At 36.6% G+C, this 22,502-nt stretch overlaps 1 protein-coding gene across 2 annotated transcripts; it reads left to right on the forward strand.

Annotated features, from left to right (window-relative positions):
• Positions 1-1,137: 1,137 nt before the first annotated feature.
• On the forward strand, positions 1,138-22,354 carry LOC126751040 (serine protease inhibitor 88Ea). Of its 2 annotated transcripts, none has more exons than XM_050460957.1 (3): positions 1,138-1,471; positions 19,262-20,261; positions 22,018-22,354. In XM_050460957.1, the coding sequence occupies exons 2-3, from the start codon at positions 19,284-19,286 to the stop codon at positions 22,306-22,308; spliced, it is 1,269 nt and encodes a 422-aa protein (XP_050316914.1). In that variant the 5' UTR covers positions 1,138-1,471; positions 19,262-19,283; the 3' UTR covers positions 22,309-22,354. The 2 variants fall into 2 exon arrangements, with proteins under 2 accessions (XP_050316914.1, XP_050316917.1); XM_050460960.1 differs by having other exon boundaries at positions 1,138-1,255.
• Positions 22,355-22,502: the final 148 nt, after the last annotated feature.

The following is a 22,502-nucleotide window of genomic DNA, read 5'->3' on the forward strand; positions in this document are numbered from 1 at the left end:
TTTTGTACTGTGCCTGCGGATTCAAATTTTTCTACTAAACGCTCAATTGTTGATCTGGCAGGACGCTTATGACGACCATAAATTGGACGTAGCGCCCTTACAGTTGGGGCCACTGACTCCGAATTTCGGTAGTAAATTTTAATAATTTCGACTCGTTGGGTCGCATATTTTTTCCACGATGAAATGGCAAACCTTACTGAAGAGAAATGTCAAAGGAGTGGGAAAATATATGGCGTCGTTTGCTGTCCCTATCGGTCTACCTTTGTATGGTCCCTATTGAAAACCCCGATATATAAATGATCTGCTTGATGTGCGCCGGTCTGTGTATATGCGGACCTCAGTTTTTGAGATATCGATGTGAAATTTTGCCCCCGTCCGTTTCTGCTCAAGAAGCAGCTAATTTGGGGGGCACCGCCAATATCGGACAACTATAGCATATAGCCGTCACACAAACTGAATGATTTAGTATCTGTTTTTGAAAAACTTTTCAATTCGAAGAAATAACGTGATATCTTCATGAACCGTGGCATTTTTGTCAAAAGTAATGTATTATCTCGGAAAAAATTGTTCATATCGGACAACTATAATATAAGCTATACGAAATGCGTCTGTAAAGGGTATTATAGCTTCAGTGTACTCGAAGTTAAAGTTTTGTCTTGTTTTTATTTATTTTTTTTTTTAAACTAAATCATAACAATTTATAATCATTTTTAACAATAGTTGATTTTGAGCTTACAGCTGTGTAATATGTATTCTGAGCGCCGAAGCACCGGCTGCCATATTCAATATCGTCACATAAAATGCAAAACAACGTATCATCAAAAAAATCGAAATTGATTTTTTTATCGCTTACAATTCATTATTAATATTATATATATGTAGCATACAATTTTCAGCAACCGCTGTCAGATATAACCAATATATAACCATTTTATAACCAAAACTCAATTTTTTTCAATATGAGTGTTTTCTATTATATCCTATTCAACTTATCAAAAGTGATGTTACGTTATTTTGCATTTTAGTTGACGATATGTAGTTGTATTGCTCGCCATTGAAAGCTCTAAGCTCGACTCAGTAAGCGCAATATTAAAATCTAAAGCAAACGCACCAAAGTGAGCTGTGCATTTGGCGTTCGTAATTGTAAACTTTCAGTCCGACTTGAGCGTCAGTGGAATTGAGACGTGTTTTATGCAATAAGAAAGTGAAAGTGGAAATATACAAATATAAGTAATTGATTGTAGTTAAAAAAAAGGTGATTAAAGCCGAGCTTGACGTGCAAACAAAAAATATTAATAAGAATAAATATAGAAAATAAAAGAAATTGGTTTAGCTTCTGCAACACAGAGTTGTTACAAGTGTTTTCGCCATAAGATTTATATTGTAGAAAAGACGAGAGGAGAACGACTGACCGGTTCAACGGGTCACTTATATCATCACACAGCCAAGCAAGAGAGGCAAACAAACCAAAGTAAGAAATCCAAAATCAGCAGACAGATAATGAATAAGCTATGCATGCAGCCATAAATCAGCTGCAGTTGAAATCTATTTTGAAATTATTTCAAAATTATTGTATGAAATTGTATTTTTCAATAATTTTCATGCAGTTCGTGCACTTAATTTTTCCACGCAAAAAAAAAAAAAAGATAAATAAATAGCCTTGCTATTTGGAAGCAGTAATTGGCAATAATTCGCATTAAGCGCAACAAAAATGCAAACAAATAAATTTATTTATTTATCTACTTTACGCTCTCCGCCGCGCCCACGCAATCACCTTGCGCTGGTGTGGCCGCGCGTCGCTCCGAGACGGTCGGGAATTTGCATTGATTTAGGCGTTTTTGGGGAAAAACCTCAAATTACTTAATATAAGTACGGGTACTCATATATACACACATATAAATAAATGTGTATGTATACATATGTATGTATGTATGTACAAACTATTTGTTCAACGTACGCTTTACAAGCCGCTTCACTTTAAAACCCGCTGGCTGCCATATTTGTAACGATAATGAGTGTATCGTATTTGAAATGATTTTTTTAATGCCTTGTACACCTATTTTATGTAATTTTTTTTAATGTTTCTTTGTTGTCAGTCTTGTGTGTGCAGTTTTCATGGCTGGCATTTCCCCACATTAGCATTAAAAATGCTTTAAAAGCTGGCTCTCTTCAAGCCGCTTTTGTATTCAAAGTGGCGCTATCTCGAAACGTTTCTACACCGTGTGTCAATATAGGCGAGAAAGGTGGCTATAAAATATGAAATCACTGGTTGCAATCTGAAAATAATTCAATCTGAACATTTTAATTTATTTCATTTGTCTGAATCTTATAATTCAGTTGAGCTTGGCCTGAACTTTAAGGTTAATAACAAATATTTGGTGATCTGAGTGCCATTCACGACCTATCAACATGTTTGACTCACTTAATTTATTAGAAATCATTGAATTTCGAGTACACAATCTATTTAAATGAACTAAACCCGGGTTAGTTACACCACTAATAATACATTAAGGATGATGCTTCTTGGGGAGAAAAAGACGTCTGCAAAATTTCTGATCGGTAACTCAAATACCGTGAACTAGTTTGTGTATTTACAAACAGACAGACTGACCGACTGACATGGCTATATCGACTCACGCTGATAATTTTAATACAATAAATACATTGTAGGGTTTGTGCCAAATTTAATATTCTCTGTTCAGGGTATAAAAGTTACTATAGAAAGCTATCTAATAGATTAGTGCAGAAGCCTTTGAAAATGATAAGAAACCCATAAAGTTAAATGTCAAATATTAAAGAAAAATAATTTGCGGTAGATCTGCAATCGAGAAACGGAATGGGAGGGTCCTGCTTGGATTTTTATGGCTTAAAAACAGTATACCTGGATTTCCGGAAGGGTCGTGGTTGAATTTTTAAGGGCTAAAAACAGTATACCTCGATTTTCGGCAAACCTACGAGTCTTATAGAAAAAAAAACAATATTGTAGGTAGTGAAAAATTCTATAACTTTCGTATATAGTATAAACTTTTTCACATAACCTCAAAATATATTTGACAAATTCATATAACCAAGTTTTTGAATTTTTTAATATTTAGTAAAAAATTTTCCTCTCACGAAATTGGTTGTAAACCTAGCTTCTTATGTTCCAAAGACACTGCATATTTTTTTTAATATTTATTTTTCTCCTTATGTTGGACCTTCTATCAAAAAAGTTTTTGCAATTTTCATTTAAAAATTTCGACGCAAAATATTATATTTTTTTAAAAGCAAGCTTTATGCTCGTTGATCTACTTTCTTATGGTATAAACAATATACACATTACTGTGGTAAATTTTCTCAGGAAATGCAAACGATACCCTATACATGTAAACAGCAATGAAATGGCAAATCGATTGGACACTTTCATGCCTTTCTAAGTCGCTACAAAGTTCTACGATTCAGAATGCCGAAGCGGCTCTAAAGCTTTGTATAGAGTTGTATTCCAGAAACCCAGCATATTGGATGCGAGTATTCCAGCCTGTGAGTTGCGACTTCGAAACTCAACAAATTGATTTTCTGGTGGGAATATCATATTAAAAAAATATATGTTTTGACCCGAAAACATCTTTCCTAAAAATTTACCAACAGTTGGGGGGAAGTTTATATTGACTTCTAATTATTTATTAATACCAAAAAAAATGTTCAGCTAGCATTCTGTTAAGCTGAATGATTGCTGAAAGTCCATAGAACTGGAATTGGTCTGGTATGCAGTTAAATTTTTAGAATTATTGTATAATTAGGACTCTCATTAGCTTGAAAGAGTCCAAGAAGAGTGATAAATTGTATTTTTTTTTTCAACTGAGTAAAGGTTTTTCAACACTTTGTGGAGTATTGCGCGTTCGATCCGTCTCTTAATGTCCCATTTTGGAAAGAAATGCAAAAGTTGATCCGTTTATTTCAGTTTAACCACAGTTTATTATAAAAACATTTATTGTATTCAAGTTTATGGAGAAATTTCATATATGGCAATTTGCCCGACATTTAAACTGTGTTACTGGCCTCTCCAATAAATCGCACAAAGTTAGTTTTAAGCAAATTAATTTTTAATTCTTGAATAAAAATGTCTCATTTAAATGGAAAGCAAAATATATTGAACACACATATGAAAAATCTAAAATTAATTTCGTTGTCTATTGGTAATAGGTAAAGAGGTTAATACTCGTATGATTATTACCACAACCGCTAGTACACTCAGTAGGGTTATTGGCCTCTCCAATAAATCTCAACTACGTTATGTTCAGTAAAAAAAAGTATAGTTTTGTCTAATAATGGTCACCTAGCAACTTAATATTTTTTTTAATGTTTTTCACAGTAAATTTCCTGCAAAGTCAGAAGATTTAAAATTTATAATAACTTTTTTTCGCTGAATTATAAAAATTGTAAGAAAAACATTTTCTTTAAAAATAATCGATCTCTTAAACGCTTAAGTCGTTTAAGATCTTTTTTGAAAAGCATTTAATTTTCCTATAAAATCTATAAAACGAAATTTTTTTTAATTAGTTGGAAGCAAGATACAAATTTTTCTAACTGTGAGTAAGAAAAAATAGAAAACCGTTAGGCGGAGGTCCTCTCCGTATCAATTGAGAGTTCATACTTGGAGCGCCTGTTTTGGAGGTTTCTATCAAGCAATTTTCAGAGTACCAAGCGAAAAATAATATGCGCTTTTTTGACCCACCCTAATATACATACAACATTCATGCATATACTTGTTAACACCAGTACATATGTTAATACGAATGTACAAAATTTCACTTTGCAACATTCAAAAATGCATTTTTTGCTATTTTCCGGGTTTCACTTCCTTTCTTCACACATTGGTACATATGTATGTATACTTGTATTTATAAAAACAAAACCTCTCTGTGCGCATCTGCTCACCAGCCGCAGATCCGGCTTCGAGTTGTAGCTGCCTATGAATTGACTTTATTCATGTGTTTTTGGAGGTTACGCGTACCGTAAAATGTTATTTCAATTGTTTTGCAGCAACCGTGCAAGACAAGACCAACCATTTGTATGTAAATACGTGAGTTTGCACAAAATAAAACGCGAAAAGCTGTATGGATAAATAAATATACATTATGTATGTATGTACTCACAATTTGTTGACACAAAAATTAGCACCAAATGCATCTAGCTTAACCCGCCGCGAGCCGGATTGGGTCATATGGATACACTTTGTAGTTGTTGGAACTCGTAAAGAAAAATTAAATTTTTATATAGTTCTTGTGTTCTTTAAACAAAAGTACTTAGTACTTTCAATAACAGTTGGAATAATTTTTTTCTACTAACCCACTTTTTAAATATTATTAATTATATTTAAAATCACAAATTTATACAAATTACTTTCGTCAGACCGGCTGTTTGACTAATTATTTCCTTATTTTGAAAAATATAACATAAATATAAGCAAAGGTCTCAAAGGCCCAATGACACTCACAAAGGGTTAAATATATTTAATATTTGCTTTTTTATTATTCAAAGTTATTTCAAAGCATATTTACCGGCTAGAAGTCAATTTGGTTAAAAAGCGGAACAACAATAGAAATGGAAGGAAATGGAAATAGAAGGGAATAATGTTCTCTGTTCTTCGTTACTTGCACTTGTATATGATATATACATACAAACATATATAAATGGTGATCCATTTCGAAGTTCACTAACACAGATACTTCAAATTTATTGGGGAATGTTTTTATCAGTCGAAAGAACATTCTTTGGCATTTATTTTTTGAAGATTATCTTTCAAATGTTGGCCGCGGCTACGTCTCAGATGATCCATTCGTTCAGTCTAGTGGTCGATGACTCGTTCGATTATTTCGACTGGTAACTGACGAATGACAAACCTGATGTTTTGATACAAAATTGTCCGCATAGACTTTAAACTTTACATATCCCCACAGGAAAAAGTCTAACGGTGTGATATCACACGATCTTGGTGGCTAATCGGCCGGCCCAAAACGGGAAATTATCTGCTCACCGAAGTCTTCTCTCAATAAATCTATTCATTGATGCTATGTGTGAGAAATGGACCCGTCTTGTTTAAACCAAATGTCCATGGAGTCCGCTGGAGTTTTTGGACTTATAATAACATTTTTTAAAGGAGAAGCCAAGTTTACTAAGGCATCGAACGGGAATCGCTTGTCATTAAACAATTTTCCGGGTCAAAAATTTATACTGATTGCAAATATAACTTCAAGTTTGATTGAAATCCTCTACTATAGAAATTTGGGGTATACATCATTATAAACAACCGTTAGGTGAACCCTGCGAAGCACATAATACTGAACAAATGCATAAGCTTTTTATACTCTCGCAACAAAGTTGCTAAGGAGAGTATAATAGTTTTGTTCACATAACGGTTGTTTGTAAGTCCTAAAACTAAAAGAGTCAGATATAGGGTTATATATACCAAAGTGATCAGGGTGACGAGTAGAGTTGAAATCCGGATGTCTGTCTGTCCGTCCGTCCGTCTGTCCGTCCGTCCGTGCAAGCTGTAACTTGAGTAAAAATTGAGATATCATGATGAAACTTGGTACACGTATTCCTTGGCTCCATAAGAAGATTAAGTTCGAAGATGGGCAAAATCGGCCCACTGCCACGCCCACAAAATGGCGAAAACCGAAAACCTATAAAGTGTCATAACTAAGCCATAAATAAAGATATTAAAGTGAAATTTGGCACAAAGGATCGCATTAGGGAGGGGCATATTTGGACGTAATTTTTTTGGAAAAGTGGGCGTGGCACCGCCCCTACTAAGTTTTTTGTACATATCTCGGAAACTACTACAGCTATGTCAACCAAACTCTATAGAGTCGTTTCCTTCAGGCATTTTCATATACAGTTCAAAAAAAGAAATCGGATAATAACCACGCCCACCTCCCATACAAAGGTTATGTTGAAAATCACTAAAAGTGCGTTAACCGACTAACAAAAACGTCAGAAACACTAAATTTTACGGAAAAAATGGCAGAAGGAAGCTGCACCCAGGCTTTCTTTAAAAATTTAAAATGGGCGTGGCGTCGCCCACTTATGGACCAAAAACCATATCTCAGGAACTACTCGACCGATTTCAATGAAATTCGGTATATATATTTCTTAACACCCTGATGACATGTACGAAATATGGGTGAAATCGGTTCACAACCACGCCTTCTTCCAATATAACGCTATTTTGAATTCCATCTGATGCCTTCTCTGTATAATATATACATTAGGAACCAATGATGATAGCGGAATAAAACTTTACACAAATACGGTATTTGAAAAATATGTAAATGACGGATAATGAAATCTCGATTATCACTTTATCATGCGAGAGTATAAAATGTTCGGTGACACCCGAACTTAGCCCTTCCTTACTTGTTAATACTTGCCATTTTCAATTAAACAACAAAAAGGAAAGATAACCCTGGGTAATCTACCATGAAATTATATGTAGAGTGTGAACTCTGTTAACTTTGAGGTTTTGATAAATGCTTTTGTTGTTGGTTTACTTTGTAATAAATAAAACTTTCGAAGCGCGAAAGAGCTCTTTAAGTGGAAATATGTATGTAAGGGACATAAGCAATTCATATTAAACATAAAATCCCTTATCTCTTTTTCAAGAAAATTCGTATTTGCATACACACATACGTATATATACGATTAATTATGGTAAAACCCCGATCTTTTATCATTAATGTAAATCTTATGTAGAATGCATTTATTTCATGCAAATTCTGATTAATTTTTTATATATGAACGCTTGAGATCATAAAGCTAGCTCATAAGATATTGTTTAAGCGGACATGACCGACAAGCATATTATACCTCCTAGACCCACCAGACTGTTTGGCTTAGAGATTCAAGCACATGATACGCCAAATGGTAGGGATTAATGTAACGAATCTGGAGTTTCCCACTATCGAGTACCGATATTTTGTCATTTTCTTTATTACCTATAAACAGAATCTTAGAGACTCAAGCCTATTTCGAAGAAGGAGGCTGATCGTTATAAACAATAGTATCGACAAGTTAAATCGACAAGAAGATCAATTTATAATCGATATATGGAATATAATTTGTCATAAAAATTCGATTGTTGCACATGCTAACTTATCAGCCCTCAGTTATTATTTTAAACCTATTACTCGCATCTCAAACCTATTGCATCCCGCCTGACTAGGGTTTTAGCTCTCTTCAGTACGGTCGCTAGCATGTTTGTAGAAAATGAGAAATTATTCACTGTAAGGAGACCTCTGGCAGATATACCAATACGAGGTGTGTTAAAAAAAATAATGAGAATTTTAATATTTAAACTTTAAAGTCATATAGGGTTTTCCAATAAGTTTGATATGATTTCTTAAAAAAAAAATACACTAATTGTTAAGGAAATTCAAATGTTTTTTATTTATTGCGAAGTAAAATCGTTACAATTACGTTCTGAATATAACATCATTCAAATGGTTTCACGACTTCTTTTGCAGGAACGAATACGATGACCCAAATTTTTGAGAACCTTTTCTACTAAATCAAGTCGTATGTCACGAATAGCACTTTCAATATTCTTCTAAAGCTTGAAGTGGGTCTGGTTTATTGATGAAGTCCGATGACTTCAAATAACAAAAGAAGTAAATTTTGAATATATCTCGAAAATGAGACGTTTTTTGGAAAATATTTGCAAGTTTAAGCATAATTTGGTATTCCAAACGATACAAAACTGTTAAAAAGATTTTAATGTAACTTGTTAAAATAGCTTAAGTCGACTTTAGTTTTTCCATTAATTTAAAGCGACTTAAGCTACTTTAATATATTACTAACTGGCTCTAGATCGTAAAAAGCTTGAGCGTAAAAACCGGTGTCAGTATGTCTGCACATTCATAAAATATATTTAAATAGTCGCTTACGCAGGTGCGAACCTTCTAATATTCTGCCAATATAATATTTATATTTATGAATTTAATAGCTAAAGGCACGACTAATAATTGAGGATTTCCCCATCATTAAGAAAACACGTAGGAAACCAATTATAAACTTCTTAAATACTTCGGGATTTCCCAAGTGTGGTCACATTGAAAGGCTATCTGCGACATTAAGTGCACTTCGTTAACATAAATAGTTCACGTACAAATAAATTAATTCTCTATACAGAGTGTTTAAACAATTGGTTTAACATTAAATTGACATGAAGCTGAGAATTTGTTTTTTAAATACAGCAGATCTCCAGTTACTTATTCTTATGAAACTTTTGTTCCCATTTGGCATAGCAAAGAAGTTGTTGCGACTTTCGGCCTAGCTCGCGGTCGAATTATAGCATTTAGGATGTTGACATTCTTAAGTATCATGCAGAAATTCAAACCGATTTATATCATATAACATCGATTCACACATTCGTAAGAGCTTTACGGCTGTTAGTTATACCTTCTTCGAAAACTGCTACTGTATTTTTAATCAAAGTTCAACTTAATTTTTTTATATTTATAATGAACTTTAATGAACCAAATATGTACCAATTTGGTCGACAACTTTGCGCCATTTTTTCACTAGAGGCATTATTCCATCAGTGTAAAACTTTTCTGGTTTCTCGGGACAAGTAATTTTCACAGACTTCTCTTGAAGCCAACTTTATTCCATTAAGGGAGTTCTATGGAATAAAGTCTTCTATATGGTGGATGCATCAAAACTTCCCAGTCAAGTTCTCCCAGTTTTTGCCGAGTCATCAAAGATGTGTGTGGTCTAGCGTTGTCCTGATGGAAGACGAAGCCCTTTCTGTTGATCAGTTCTGGCCGTTTTTTTCGATTGCTTGCTTCAATCTCATCAGTTGTTGAACAGTAAAATGTAGAATCAATCGTTCGACTAGGCTGGAGCAGCTTATAGTGGATGATTCCTTTCCAATCCCACCAAATACTCAGCATAACCTTTCGAGGCATCTATCCTGGCTTTGCGACCATTTGTTGGACCATGATCTTTTTCACACATTATTGTCGTATTTGATCCACTTTTCGCCTCCTGTTACCTTTCGCTTCAGAAATGATTCGATTTCATTTCGTTTCAGCAAAGAATCGCAGATGTTAATTCGGTCCATTAAATTTTTCACAGACAATTCATCTGGTACCCTAACATCGAGCCTCTTTTTGTAGCCAGCCTTTTTTTAAATGGTTCAAAACCGTTTGATGCTGAATGTTAAGTTCCTTAGCGATGTCATGGCTGCTTATGTGACGGTCCTGGTCAATCTTTTCCATAATTTCATCGACGGCGAGGTTCATCTTTCATTTCGAAATTTTCAGAACGGAAGCGAGCGAACCATTGTTGTGCTACACGAACTGATACAATATCCGGTCTCCGTAAACTTCACAAATTTCATTGGTGGCTTGCGTGGCATTCTTCCCTTTTTTATACAAAAATATTTCAAAATATAGCGAGTTTCTTCATTATTTTCACTCATTTTTGAACAGCTGTGACTTTTTTTCAACTTCCCCGACTGCAACGACATCCATTAGGCAACAAAAGAGTGATAGAAGTATAGAATAGAGATAATAATCACGTTATCGTCACAGTGACAGCAGATTGTTGGTCTAATGACTGATGAGTTTTTAGCTTCAGCGGCATTTTCAAAACACTTGCTAGACATATACATAGCTTAGGTTGGGTTAGTCTGGTAGGCTGAGCCACGCATGGACCAGGGACCAGTTTTGGTCCTTTGCGATGCCACATAGAGTTCTGTTATGAAGTCCATGAGGAGTTCTTATTTTTTGGGTTGCCTACGCTTCAACAGACTCCGTGGCCACACTTACGATACATCTTCCAGTGATTCATACTGTGTGGCCCCAAACGCCTGCCAATGTAAGATAAATGCAAAAGAGATGCTAGATTGTTTCGATGATGTTTTACTCTTGACATTTCCTGCAGTATTCTCGATCTGTCAGTCCCATTCTGCAGGCGTTCGCCGCACCAGATTGCGACTAGTGAGTATTTCAATCATGTTACTACAATCCTTTGATCGAGAGAGTAGGAACTTTGAATATTTCCGATCATTCTTCTTACCATGCTTCTGTCCAGATCATCGTATAGACAATGCATGAGTTTTCCAATGTTGAACATGTTTTCGGACGACAGCCCTACACAACTCTTGGCAATTTCGTCCACTATCTCCTCGGTGCCCTCGGTGCCTTTGTGACCTGGCACCCTAATAGAAGTGAAGTCACTTGGTACTGATGACACTCTCCTCTGCTGCCTTTCCAAGACACTTCTGTCCGATATGCGAAACGAGGTAAAAGCCTTGATTGCTGCCTGGCTGTCCACGAAGATGTTAACTCTGGACTTGTCCGCTGATGCATCACGAACGTCCTCTGCTTGAAATATACTGCGCTGGTTCGGCAAATAAAATGGATGCCAAATACCTTACTCTGAACAGTACATTCCCGCACCAACTCCGTCCTTTATTTTCGAGCCATCGATATAAATGTTTAATGTATTGCGCACAGCTAACATAACTTTGCGCCAACATCTTTTTCTATGGTTACTCTGAACCTTTTTTCCCACTGAATGGAGGATCATGTAGTCGGTGCTTGCCAAACCGGCCTGTCGTGGCTTCAAATACAGACCCGCTTGCAATGCCCAATTCTGGACTATATTGGGAGTAATCAGACCACCACTCCGAAGACCTACAACTTAGCTTTCAATAATTTTTCTTACAGGGTATGTTCGAGTACTGCTGCAATTACTTGAAATCTTATTTATTTGGACTCGTTTTCGACTCGAACAGAAATGCCAAAATGGCAACACAGCTTTTCTTTGACTTTCTTTGGCAATCCAATTAGTCCAACTCATTATGAAATGTACGCGCATGTTGAAACTGCTTTGGGCGCTTAATCACAGTACAGATTGTTGTCTTCCTTCGGCCATAGTACTATAGGCCTTCATACATACATATTTTCATGTATAAATAAAGGTATTTGTCATGCCTGATGTTGCACAAGATTTGCGCATCGACAACGTTTATGACAGATACTCTTTGTAGAGCGCTGGAGATTATACGGAGAGTGTATATGTAAGTATATATACATACATACATACTTATTATGCCCATTATAGTAAACATACTACGAGTATACACAACTCGTGAATCATTGTTTGTCCAAGTAGTCACAACCCGTTTTACCGTGGCTACTTTTACTTACAACTGTGACGTCACTTACTTTTTATTGTGAACCAGTTAACGACTGTTTTAATATTTTTTTTTTTACTCACGAAACCATAAACAAAGGTCGGCTATATTTATTTAAATGGCAATACGTGCTGTATGCACTTTTTAAAAGGGGGAATATCGAGGCCTTGTATGATAACTGCGACACACCGTCGACAACTCCAGTTTAATGACGTCAACTTCCAAAAAAAACTCTTTTCCCAATTTTACCTTGAGATCCGTAACAATTTCTCATTTTGAAGTATGCCATCCCGCTATGCAGAGCTTTAAGTTGCTAATTTCCAGCGATCTGTTAAAAACCTTGTTTATGTGGGAAATTAATACTCATTATATTTTGTATTCCATGACAGTCAAGTCTACGTAACTTGAAAAGGCTCGAATTTTTTCGGCCAGGGATTGTCAACCGGGCAGCCTACCTCAAAACTATTTGGGGAATGTTTCTACCATACTACCACTAAAGCAGCGATAAAATTTCCCGTATCCCAGCTTTTTGCTTGCTGGGTTGTTGCTGATACTTTTTTAATGATTATCGCACGAGAAATACTTCACTTAAATACTAAAGTCATATGTGATTGTTTATATTTTCACAACAACATTATATTATTGGCGTTGTGAAACTTTCACTTTTTATTGTTGTTGTTTTATTTGCAATAATTATTGTAATTGCAACACTTTAATGCCGTTACGTAGCTGACCTGAAGTGGATTCGTAAACTTTTTGCGAGATACAAGTACTAAGTCATTGCTAAATTTATTCCAGTTTCTTTCGTATGAATCACTCTTTTCAAATATATAATGACAGTTACCCAAATTAGTCACAGCGGCTCATTAAGAAAATGGGACGTAATAATTACACGTTTGCCAAGTTTTTGTCTCGCATCGCATTTAGTTTTATAATTTCCGAGACTAGGTTCTTCTACATCATCGGTCTGAGCTGAGAACATAAAACGTTGCCAGTTGCCTCTATCCATTGCGAAGTCACGCTAATTGTACATCCTAAGTGCAGCTAGATTCCTAAGCACTTGGTATTTGCATTGGAAGCACTTCCCTTATCCACCCATTTGTTCGAATCGAATAACTTTTCGCAGGAGTATCGTCTTTCATGCGTCCGACATAACCTCACCAGCATATTCGTTGGATTTTTATGCGCTTAACTACATATATTCATGTCGCTGTAGAGCTCATACAATTAGTGGTTCTATCTAGTCCCGTTCTCATCTCTCAGGCGGACAGCTCCAAAGACCGCGACCGCGAATAATAAGAGATATATAGAGCGTAATTTTTGGTCATCGAGAGAGGAAGCTCTTTCTAAATTGTCTACTGATCCCAAAGTATCACCTTTTGGCAATAGTTATTCTGCGCTTGATCTCCAGGCTTAGATTGTTTGGTGGAGTTTATGCTAGTTCCGAGATAGACAAAGTTCTTCCCTTCAAATTTATAGCTGCCAACTGCAACGTAATTTCCAAGACACGAGGATTCTTTGCGTGTGTGATCTTCAGACACTTCGTTTTACACCTGTTCTCGACAAGATCATCCTCTTTCCCTTTTTTTCTAGGTTGGAAAAACTTGCGCTCACGGCTCTGTTGTTAAGGTCTACGACGTCAATATCATCTGCGAACCACAGTAGTCCTTACCTTTTGTCCAGCATTATCTAGAAGAAGGCGCACTATAGCAAACTATCCTGTCTAAAACCTCGTCTGGTATCGAACATCCCGCAGAGTCGCCTTGTCGAACGACTCGGAGAGGTCCTTCCCGTTCCTGACGGAGATTTTGGTCAAATTCAGACATAGCATCATAGAGCAGCTTTTTTCCGTGCTGTCAAAAGCAGCTTAAAATTGAAGAAAAGGTGGTGTGTGTCGATGTACTTTTCACGGGTCTTTTCCCAGATTTGGCGCATGGTGAATGTCTGGTCGGTTGCTGAATTTCAGGCCTAAAGCCACACTGATAAGGTCTAATCAGTTTTTTGACGGTGGGCTTTAATTTTTCACACAATACGCTCGTTGGAACGTTAAATGCGATGTTGAGGAGGCTTATCCCACGGTAGTAAGCGCTGATTGTGTGGTCTCACTTTTTGTGAATTGGGCAGAGCACACTTAAACTCCAATCGTCGGACATGCTTTCGTCTGACCATATTCTACGAAGAAGCTGATGCATGCTCCCTATCAGTTCTTCGCCGCCTATTTGAATAGCTCGACCGGCAATCGAACGTCCCCCGCCGATTTGTTGTTCTTTAGACGGGTAATTGTTATTCGAACTTCTTCATGGCCGCGCAATGGAATGTCCGCTCCATCATCATCGATTGGGGAATCGGGTTCGTCTTCTTCTGGAGTTATACTTTCACTGCCATTCAGCAGGCTGAAGAAGTGTTCCCTCCATAATTTTAGTATGCTCTGGACATCAGTCACTAGATCACCTCTGTGGGTTCTACGTGAGAATGCTCCGGTTTTGAAACATTCCGTTAGTCGCCGCATATTTTCGTAGTTTTTGCGAGCTTTATCTCTGCCGGCCAGCTTGTCAAGCTCTTCGTAACCACGCATTTCGGCCTCTCTTTTTCTCGTTATCATGCCAGCTGTTCTTTTGCTTTTCCGAAAACTATTGGTTTCGTTTGCAGCTCTTTGTTAGAAGCTTGAACTGCCGTCCCCTCATATCAAGTTAATGAGTGCTCTCAGAGAGCAGAATTGTTGACGTGCCTTTTTTGCTGCACAGAGGCGGGTGCGTATCTTGGCTACCACAATATTATTACATTCGATGCAAAAGCTCGAATAGCCACTTTACACAGAGCTCTCTCATACCCAAATATTTGTGAATGATATGATGTACCTCTTCAGTAGATACACTAGGCATCAAATGAAAGTATAAGTGTAATATATACTGGCAACCTCAGATCATTCATTTACTTCCTACATTTTCGCTTAACAATAAATTCATAAAGCATTTTATGTGGATGCGCCGTTATGCAAATAAACAGTTGGAGCAATGTTTGCACTTATTATTTAGACGAAAAAAATATTTACTGCATCGGGAGTGATTAGTCTTCGCTGGTGAGCCTATGAGTGCGCGTCAAATGAAAGTATAATTTTAGTTTTGGTTCATTTCTTTCAAGGTAAAACTGAATTTTACTACAGATTTAATACATTTGTATTTATTAAGGGAATTTCTGTTATGGTGAAAATTTTTTTGTTCTGTTCTTAGTAAAAAATAAGAGGGGTGAAATGTATCACAAAATATATAAAAAATATTCCATTTCGGTCAGAGAGGCAAGAAAAAACATTTTTGAATACTAAAAAGAAGGAGGACATGCAAGACTCAATACGGTGGAAGTCCAAAGTCCAAAATTTCTATATACGCTGAACGACTTTTACGAAGAAAGGCTCCTGAAAACCCAGAAATTTTATCGCGTGCGTTGATTGAAAGTTTTGGTTTGGATGTTTCCATTAGTACAATGAAAAGAAAATTACAAACATCTGGTTTTAAAAACTATGTCGCAAAAAAACTACCTATGTTTTCCATTTCGAGTAGGAAAATAGGATTAAAGTTTGCAAAAGAATATACAAATGTGCTAACCACATTTTTACATAAAGTAATTTGGTCCGTTGAATTCAAATTCGAGCTAAGGAGTTAAAAAAATGCAAGGAAATGTGGTGTAAACCTTCGGGTCGCTTAAAACCAAAGTGCATACAATCATCAGTTAAGCATGGAGGATGTTCTCTAACGGTTTGGGACTGTTTCTCAAAATTTGGTGTAGGTAGTGTATTTAAAATCGATGGACGAATGACGGTTGCTTCATATATTGACATTCTTAGCGAAAATTTGAAAATAACTGCGGAAAAATTGAACTCGGGATCCAATAAGATAACGAGCCCCAACGCACATCTCGCCTGACTACTCGCTTTTTTCAAAAAGGCTTGAAGAAAAACTGAACTGGCCAGCTCAGTCACCGGATTTAAATCCAATTTAGCATTTGTGGTTAATTTTTGATTCCAAAATAACAAAAAGCAGCCGTACAAACTTGGAATAATTTTTCTTAGACACGAAGCGTCAATTTGACATTATTCCAAAGAAAATATTAGAAAATTTGGTTCGAAGCATGCCAAAACGTCTTCGTGGAGTAATTCAAAATAAAGAAGGCAATATTAATTACTAAATTTACTTTTATACCAAACGTTTTGTATTTTTTCAAAATTTATACTTTCATTTGACCACTTTTGTTTAAGAGTCCTTTTTTTAAAGTGGAACAAAATTTTTTTCTTTCTATTCCGGGAAAAAAATATATTAATTTATAATTTGTTACTTAAATACCTATGTAAATGTAATATTAATGTATGAATTATTAATTGTTTATTTTAATAAAACTGCATTGAAATAACGTCTGTGAAATTTATACTTTCATTTGATGCCTAGTGTATCTTTAGAGTGCGAATGCTCGTTCAGTAATTATCGGATACGAATGATTAGGTTAATTAAGTCACATAGTAAGTTCAATAAATCAATTTTTCAATTACACTAACAAATTAAGCCGACCAAAGCTTACAATACTTTTGAAGGTTTTGCGATTTGTCAATTATTTCTCCTTGCTCGTAAAGATAAAAAACGATTTATTGCAGATTTACTGAAAGACAAGGTTGACAAAATGCCGATATTGCAAAAAAAAAAAATATTTTGCGTTTACTTCCAGCGCAATTTACAAAATATGAAAACCCACACGCTAATTGGATTGTGGGTGCGTGTTCACCAGGTGGTCACACTGACATTTTTTTATTTACTTCTTGTTTTCTATTACATATTTTTCTACACACATACAAACGTTTAAGCGAATATACGTTTTTTATGAATACAGGAGCGGATTTGACACATGTCACGGCCACGAATTTTAGGCAATCAATATAGAACGTTCATAAACAAAACAAAGTCACGTTGACTGATCAAAGGTTTCTTGTTTTAGTCTTCTTTTTCTTATTTTCAATATTCTCTATTCTTTAATTCTTAAGATTTAGGACAATAATTTTAATACAAATTTTTTCTTTGATCGACGGATCTCTCATTATCTCCTTAATTTAAGGAAAATATTATTGTTTTCATAGTGAGTAACGCCTTTAGACTATTTTTTGTGGGGCTACGTCAAATCTAAAGTCTACAGAAATAAGCCAGCAACTATTCCAGCTTTGGAAGACAACATTTCCCGGCTATTCGGTCGGAAAAGCAAAAGACGTCTAACCTTCACGTTTTGAACCGTAAATGGTAGTTATCAAGCTCTTAAAAAATCACCCGATGCTCATAGTATGACTGATCAAAGGTTTCAGTTTTCTTTTTCCTATTTTCAATATTCTCTATTATTTAATTCTTAAGATTTGGGGACAATAACTTTAATACAAATTTTTTCTTTGATCGACGGATCTCTCATTATCTCCTTAATTTAAGGAAAATATAATTGTTTTCATAGTGAGTAGTAAATGGTAGGGTGCTCATATATGAGCTCAGCTAACCACGTTCGGGCTTTTGTTTCGTCGATAAAGAAACTAATTATTTTATTTTTAGAAATCTTTAGTAAGCCTACAGTGCACAGTGTATTTTTTTAAATTTTCATTCTAATTTAATAATCTTAATTCCACCGCTACTGAGAAACGAACATGTGAAGGTTAGGTTAGGTTAGATGGCTGATCAAATATCGCTCGTGAACTACTATATGTAGTCCTTTGTGATGCCATAGAAACGAAGAACTTCTGTGTTCGAACTATAAATTAGCAAAACGCTTAGTAGTCAATACAAATTTACACAGGCGTTTATTTTCCATTCCCGCCAGCTCGGTGGGATGTCTGAAAGTATGTGCCTCCAAGTGTTTAAGTCTTGACCTCTCAAACGTGGACAGTCAAGAAAGAAGTACTGAGTTGCTTCCACCTCATCGTCTTCCATACAGCTTCTGCAGTAGCCGTCTGGCAGGTTTCCCAGCCTTACTGCGTGGACGTCAGTAGGACAATGGCCGTTAAAAGCCCACAACTAGGGAGAGGCTAGTCTTACTGAGGACAAAAAGATCATCTGAAGGTTGTTCAGAGTTAAATTTTAACAGAACTTGTTGAATACTTCTGTAGACCCATCTAACAAATCCACATTTATAAAATTACTTCGATGTCTAAAATAATTTCGGAGTACATGCCTTTCAAATGACAGTGAAATCTATATAATGGATGTGAATTTATGTCAAGGACTATTTACTCGACAGCCTCAACCGAATTATTTAAGGAATAATTTCCTTCAGTATTAGAACTCAGAGCCTTCCTAAAGGTTTTCAACAACATCTAGCCTTCATAACTTATACTAGCCACTGTATAATGTCTTAAGTAACCTAGATTTCTCGAAAAAAGCTTACAGTACCTCTTGTAGACATGAGGGAGCAACTTCAGGAAAGTATAGTTAACGAAATTGTATGCCTTCTTTGTTTCTACAAAGCACGACGGGTGGGCGTAGTACACCCCTGTGCATGTTTCGCTTGTAAATCGTGCTTGATCACAGCCTATACAGAATCACAGCTGCGGAATTTTGAGCCAAATGAGTCAAGTTGAAGAGCGGCCAATCACCTAGCATTCGGGTCACGTTTTGTTAGCTTGCAAGCCAGCTGATTTGAGGTGTCGCCGCCATGCTAATTTGCTTAAATGACGAAATGAATTGGAAAAATATTGAATAAATATTAGCTATGCAAATACGCTAATGCGAATGGTGGCACTCAGCCCCCCAGCAAGCGTGTGACAAAGTGATTTGGTCGCTTTTGTTTCATGCCAAAGGTGATGTCTCACCGATTTGAAATGCGGCTCGATGGCTCAACAGCAAGGTCGTTTGTGCTAAAAGCGTTTACTTGTTGTGGGTTTTTTTTTCACCAAGCGTTGTGGGGCAAAGACTTCAGTAATCCAAATCTAGTCAACTCATTGATTTAAACGATTTACGCTTTGTTCACAATTTGAATTTATTTAAGTTCCAAATTCTAAATAATTAATTTTGCTTGCATATATTTCGACGCACTACAACAAAATTTGCCATTTCATTGCAGATACTCCGTGGGTGAAGTCACAATGTCGCGTTTAAGTTTACAAATTCTAACATTGTTCGTGTGCTGTCTGGCGGGTGTCGTCTTTGCACAGCAACCCTGCCAAATTAGACCAGATGACAGCAATGTGCCGCGCACCGTACGTTCCGATCTGTATCGCGGCCAGCAGAACTTCACTTTGTCTATGCTGCAAGCCATCAATAAGGCCACACCCAATGAGAATGTCTTCTTTTCACCGTACAGCACATATCATGCACTACTTTTGGCCTATTTCGGCTCACGCGGCCAAACCCAAACCGAATTGACGAAGGCGCTATCGCTGGAGTGGGCAGAGAATAAGAATCACGTGCTTAGGGGTTACACTTTGGAGCGTAGCAGTCGTTTGTCGCGTTCGAAGAACACGCCACTGCAATTTTCCGCAGCCGATCGCATATTCTTCGATAAAGATGAAGTTCTAACACAATGTGTGAAGGATGTATTCCACCAGGAGTTGGCTCCGCTCGATTTCCAAACCAAGTCAGAAGAGTGCCGCGTCGAAATCAATAATTGGATTAGTAATGTAACAAGGAATGAAATATCCGACATGTTGAAGATGGGAGAGGTCGACGCTCAAACAAAATTAGTGCTGGCAAATGCCGCCTACTTCAAGGGACAGTGGTCGAACAAATTCGATCCTAAAGATACAAAGAAAGACATCTTCTATACATCAGAGAGTAAACAATCATTTGTCGATATGATGCACAAGCGTGGCACCTACAATTTAGCTTTGGACGAAAACTTGGGCGCCTACGTGCTGGAAATGCCCTATGTCACTTCCAATGACAATGAGAAAGAATCGGATATCTCAATGGTCATTATTTTGCCACCCTTCCACAATTTGGATGGCGTTTTGGCTAAATTGACACCGGACACATTGGACGATGCGCTGAAAGAGGGTATGGCTCGCGAGGTCGATGTGTCACTGCCGAAATTCGCTTTTGAACAAAACTTAGAATTGGTACCGGTAAGTGGCACTTAACTTATAACTTTTTTTAGTATAAAACATAATTGAAAGTTTTGACAGTGATATTTCCTATAGTGTGAAGCTAGCCTTTGCCTTAGACCATGGTTTTGAATAAGGCTAACATTTTGTCTGTCAAATATCGTTATGTAGATACAAAGTTAAGATAAGAGAGCCGAGTTTCAAGAATTGGGTGCAAATGGTAGATATATAACCAGCTGATTAGTCGATATTATGATGGAGGTCTTAGTATTATTCGGCTAACAGATCCTGAGTTAAAACTCCTGTGGACATTTAACAGATTTCTATGAGAACTTTTATGGAATGAGATCAGACTCGCATACTTGAATATATTCGTTCTTACTATTGAACTTACAAGTTACACGCTCAATATAGTTGTCTAAAGGGTACTTCCGTTACGGTCACTTGTAAATTGATGGATTCAGCGGTTGTATTAATAAATTTATCGCTCCAAGCATAGCTAAGTTGCTGAATTAGTTACTTATTCGTTCCCAATATACAAACTCCGTACTTCAATTCTCAGGACAGTCTTGGTTACGTAACCGGAACGGACCTGGATTATAATCATTTTTCCTGCCTCTTGGTTCCAGACACTGAACCCAATTTTCGATAGGTTTCAAACATATGTAAATCGGCCGATACTGCTGCAATTTCACGTTCGAAATTCGTAGTAAGTTGAGCAATCGTCGCTGGCTTGTTGGCATAGACCATAAACTTGACGCAGCCCCACAGCAGATAGTCGAACGGCGTCAAATCGTACGACCGAGGCGGGCAATTGAGATAACACGTTCACCAAACTTGGTTTTCAATAAATCGGTCATGGAGTACGTGTGGATTGCTACCTGACCAATAACGCATATTTTGCTTATTGACGAAGCCATTCAGCCAGAAATGAGCCTCGATGAAAAAATTCGGATCACTTTCAAGTTGTTGCTCAGCCCAATTCACAAACATACAACGATTCTGCTGGTTAAGCGGCTCCAGTTCTGTGGATTCAAATTTTTCCACTAGACGCTCAATTGTTGATCTGACAGAACGATTATGACGACCATAAATTGGACGTAGCACTCTTAAAGTTGAGGTCACTAACTCCGAATTTCGGTAGTAAATTTTAATAATTTCGACTCGTTGTTGGATCGTATATCTTTCCAGGATGAAATGGCAAACCTTACTGAAGAGAAATGCCAAAAGAACGAGAAAAAATATGATGTCGTTTGCTGTCCCTATCGGTATACTTTTGTAGCGTTATTTAGATATAAATTGCCAGCAAGACGAGCTGAGTCGATTTAGCTATGTGCGTCTGTCCGTCTGAATACATATATTCGAACTAGTTCTTCATTTTTTTAGATATCGATCTGAAATTTTGCACACATCCTTTTTCATCCAAGAAGTTGCTCTTTTGTTGAAACCGATATCGGACCACTATATGCTATAGCTGCCGTACACACTGAAAGATCAAATTTAAGTCCTTGTATAGAAAACTTTCTTATTTGAAAAGATGTCTTCACGAAATTTGGCATAGATTATTATTCAAGACAACGGTATAATCTTCGAAGAAATTGTTCATATCGGACCACTATAGCATTTAGCTGTCATATAAACTGACCGATCAAAACCAAGTGCTTGTAAGGAGTATTTTGTAATTGTGAAATATATTATTATAGTTTCGGTGCAACCGGGTTAAACGCTTTTTCTGCTCAAGCTTGCGATTTAACAATTTCCTTTCCTCTCTCCACAGGTACTGCGTGACATTGGCATTAATTCGCTCTTCGCAGAGGATTGTGATCTTAGCGAATTTTTCGCCAACAATTTGCGTTTCGGCGATGCCAAGCATGTGGCTAAGATAAATGTTGACGAGGAAGGTAGCACTGCCTCGGCGGCTACGGTGCTCTTCAGCTTCCGCTCGGCACGCCCGCTTGAGCCAACCAAATTCGAATGCAATCATCCATTCCTCTTTCTCATTTACGATTACACTGCCAAGGCGATATTATTTACCGGCATCTATCGCGATCCGATGACACAGAAGTGAAGAAGTGTGCACGAATTTCGAAGTTCGAAATAATACTATTTTTTTTTAACAAACTACAATTAAAATAATGCAAAACAAAACAAAATATTTAATATCTTAATAATGTATATGCATCTAAAATATGTCTTTCGTCTAATTTATATGTTGCGAAAAAAAAGAAAAATTGTTGTGTAAATAATAATAAAAAAATGTAT

This window comes from Bactrocera neohumeralis, chromosome 2 (genome assembly GCF_024586455.1).
Source record: "Bactrocera neohumeralis isolate Rockhampton chromosome 2, APGP_CSIRO_Bneo_wtdbg2-racon-allhic-juicebox.fasta_v2, whole genome shotgun sequence".
NCBI lineage: Eukaryota > Metazoa > Arthropoda > Insecta > Diptera > Tephritidae > Bactrocera > Bactrocera neohumeralis.

Excerpts from the sequence above, each read along its gene's own strand:
- LOC126751040 (XM_050460957.1), top strand. The coding sequence starts at position 19,284 with ATGTCGCGTTTAAGTTTACAAATTCTAACATTGTTCGTGTGCTGTCTG. Across the intron at positions 20,262-22,017 it reads AAAACTTAGAATTGGTACCG|GTACTGCGTGACATTGGCAT; the intron begins GTAAGTGGCACT and ends CTCTCTCCACAG.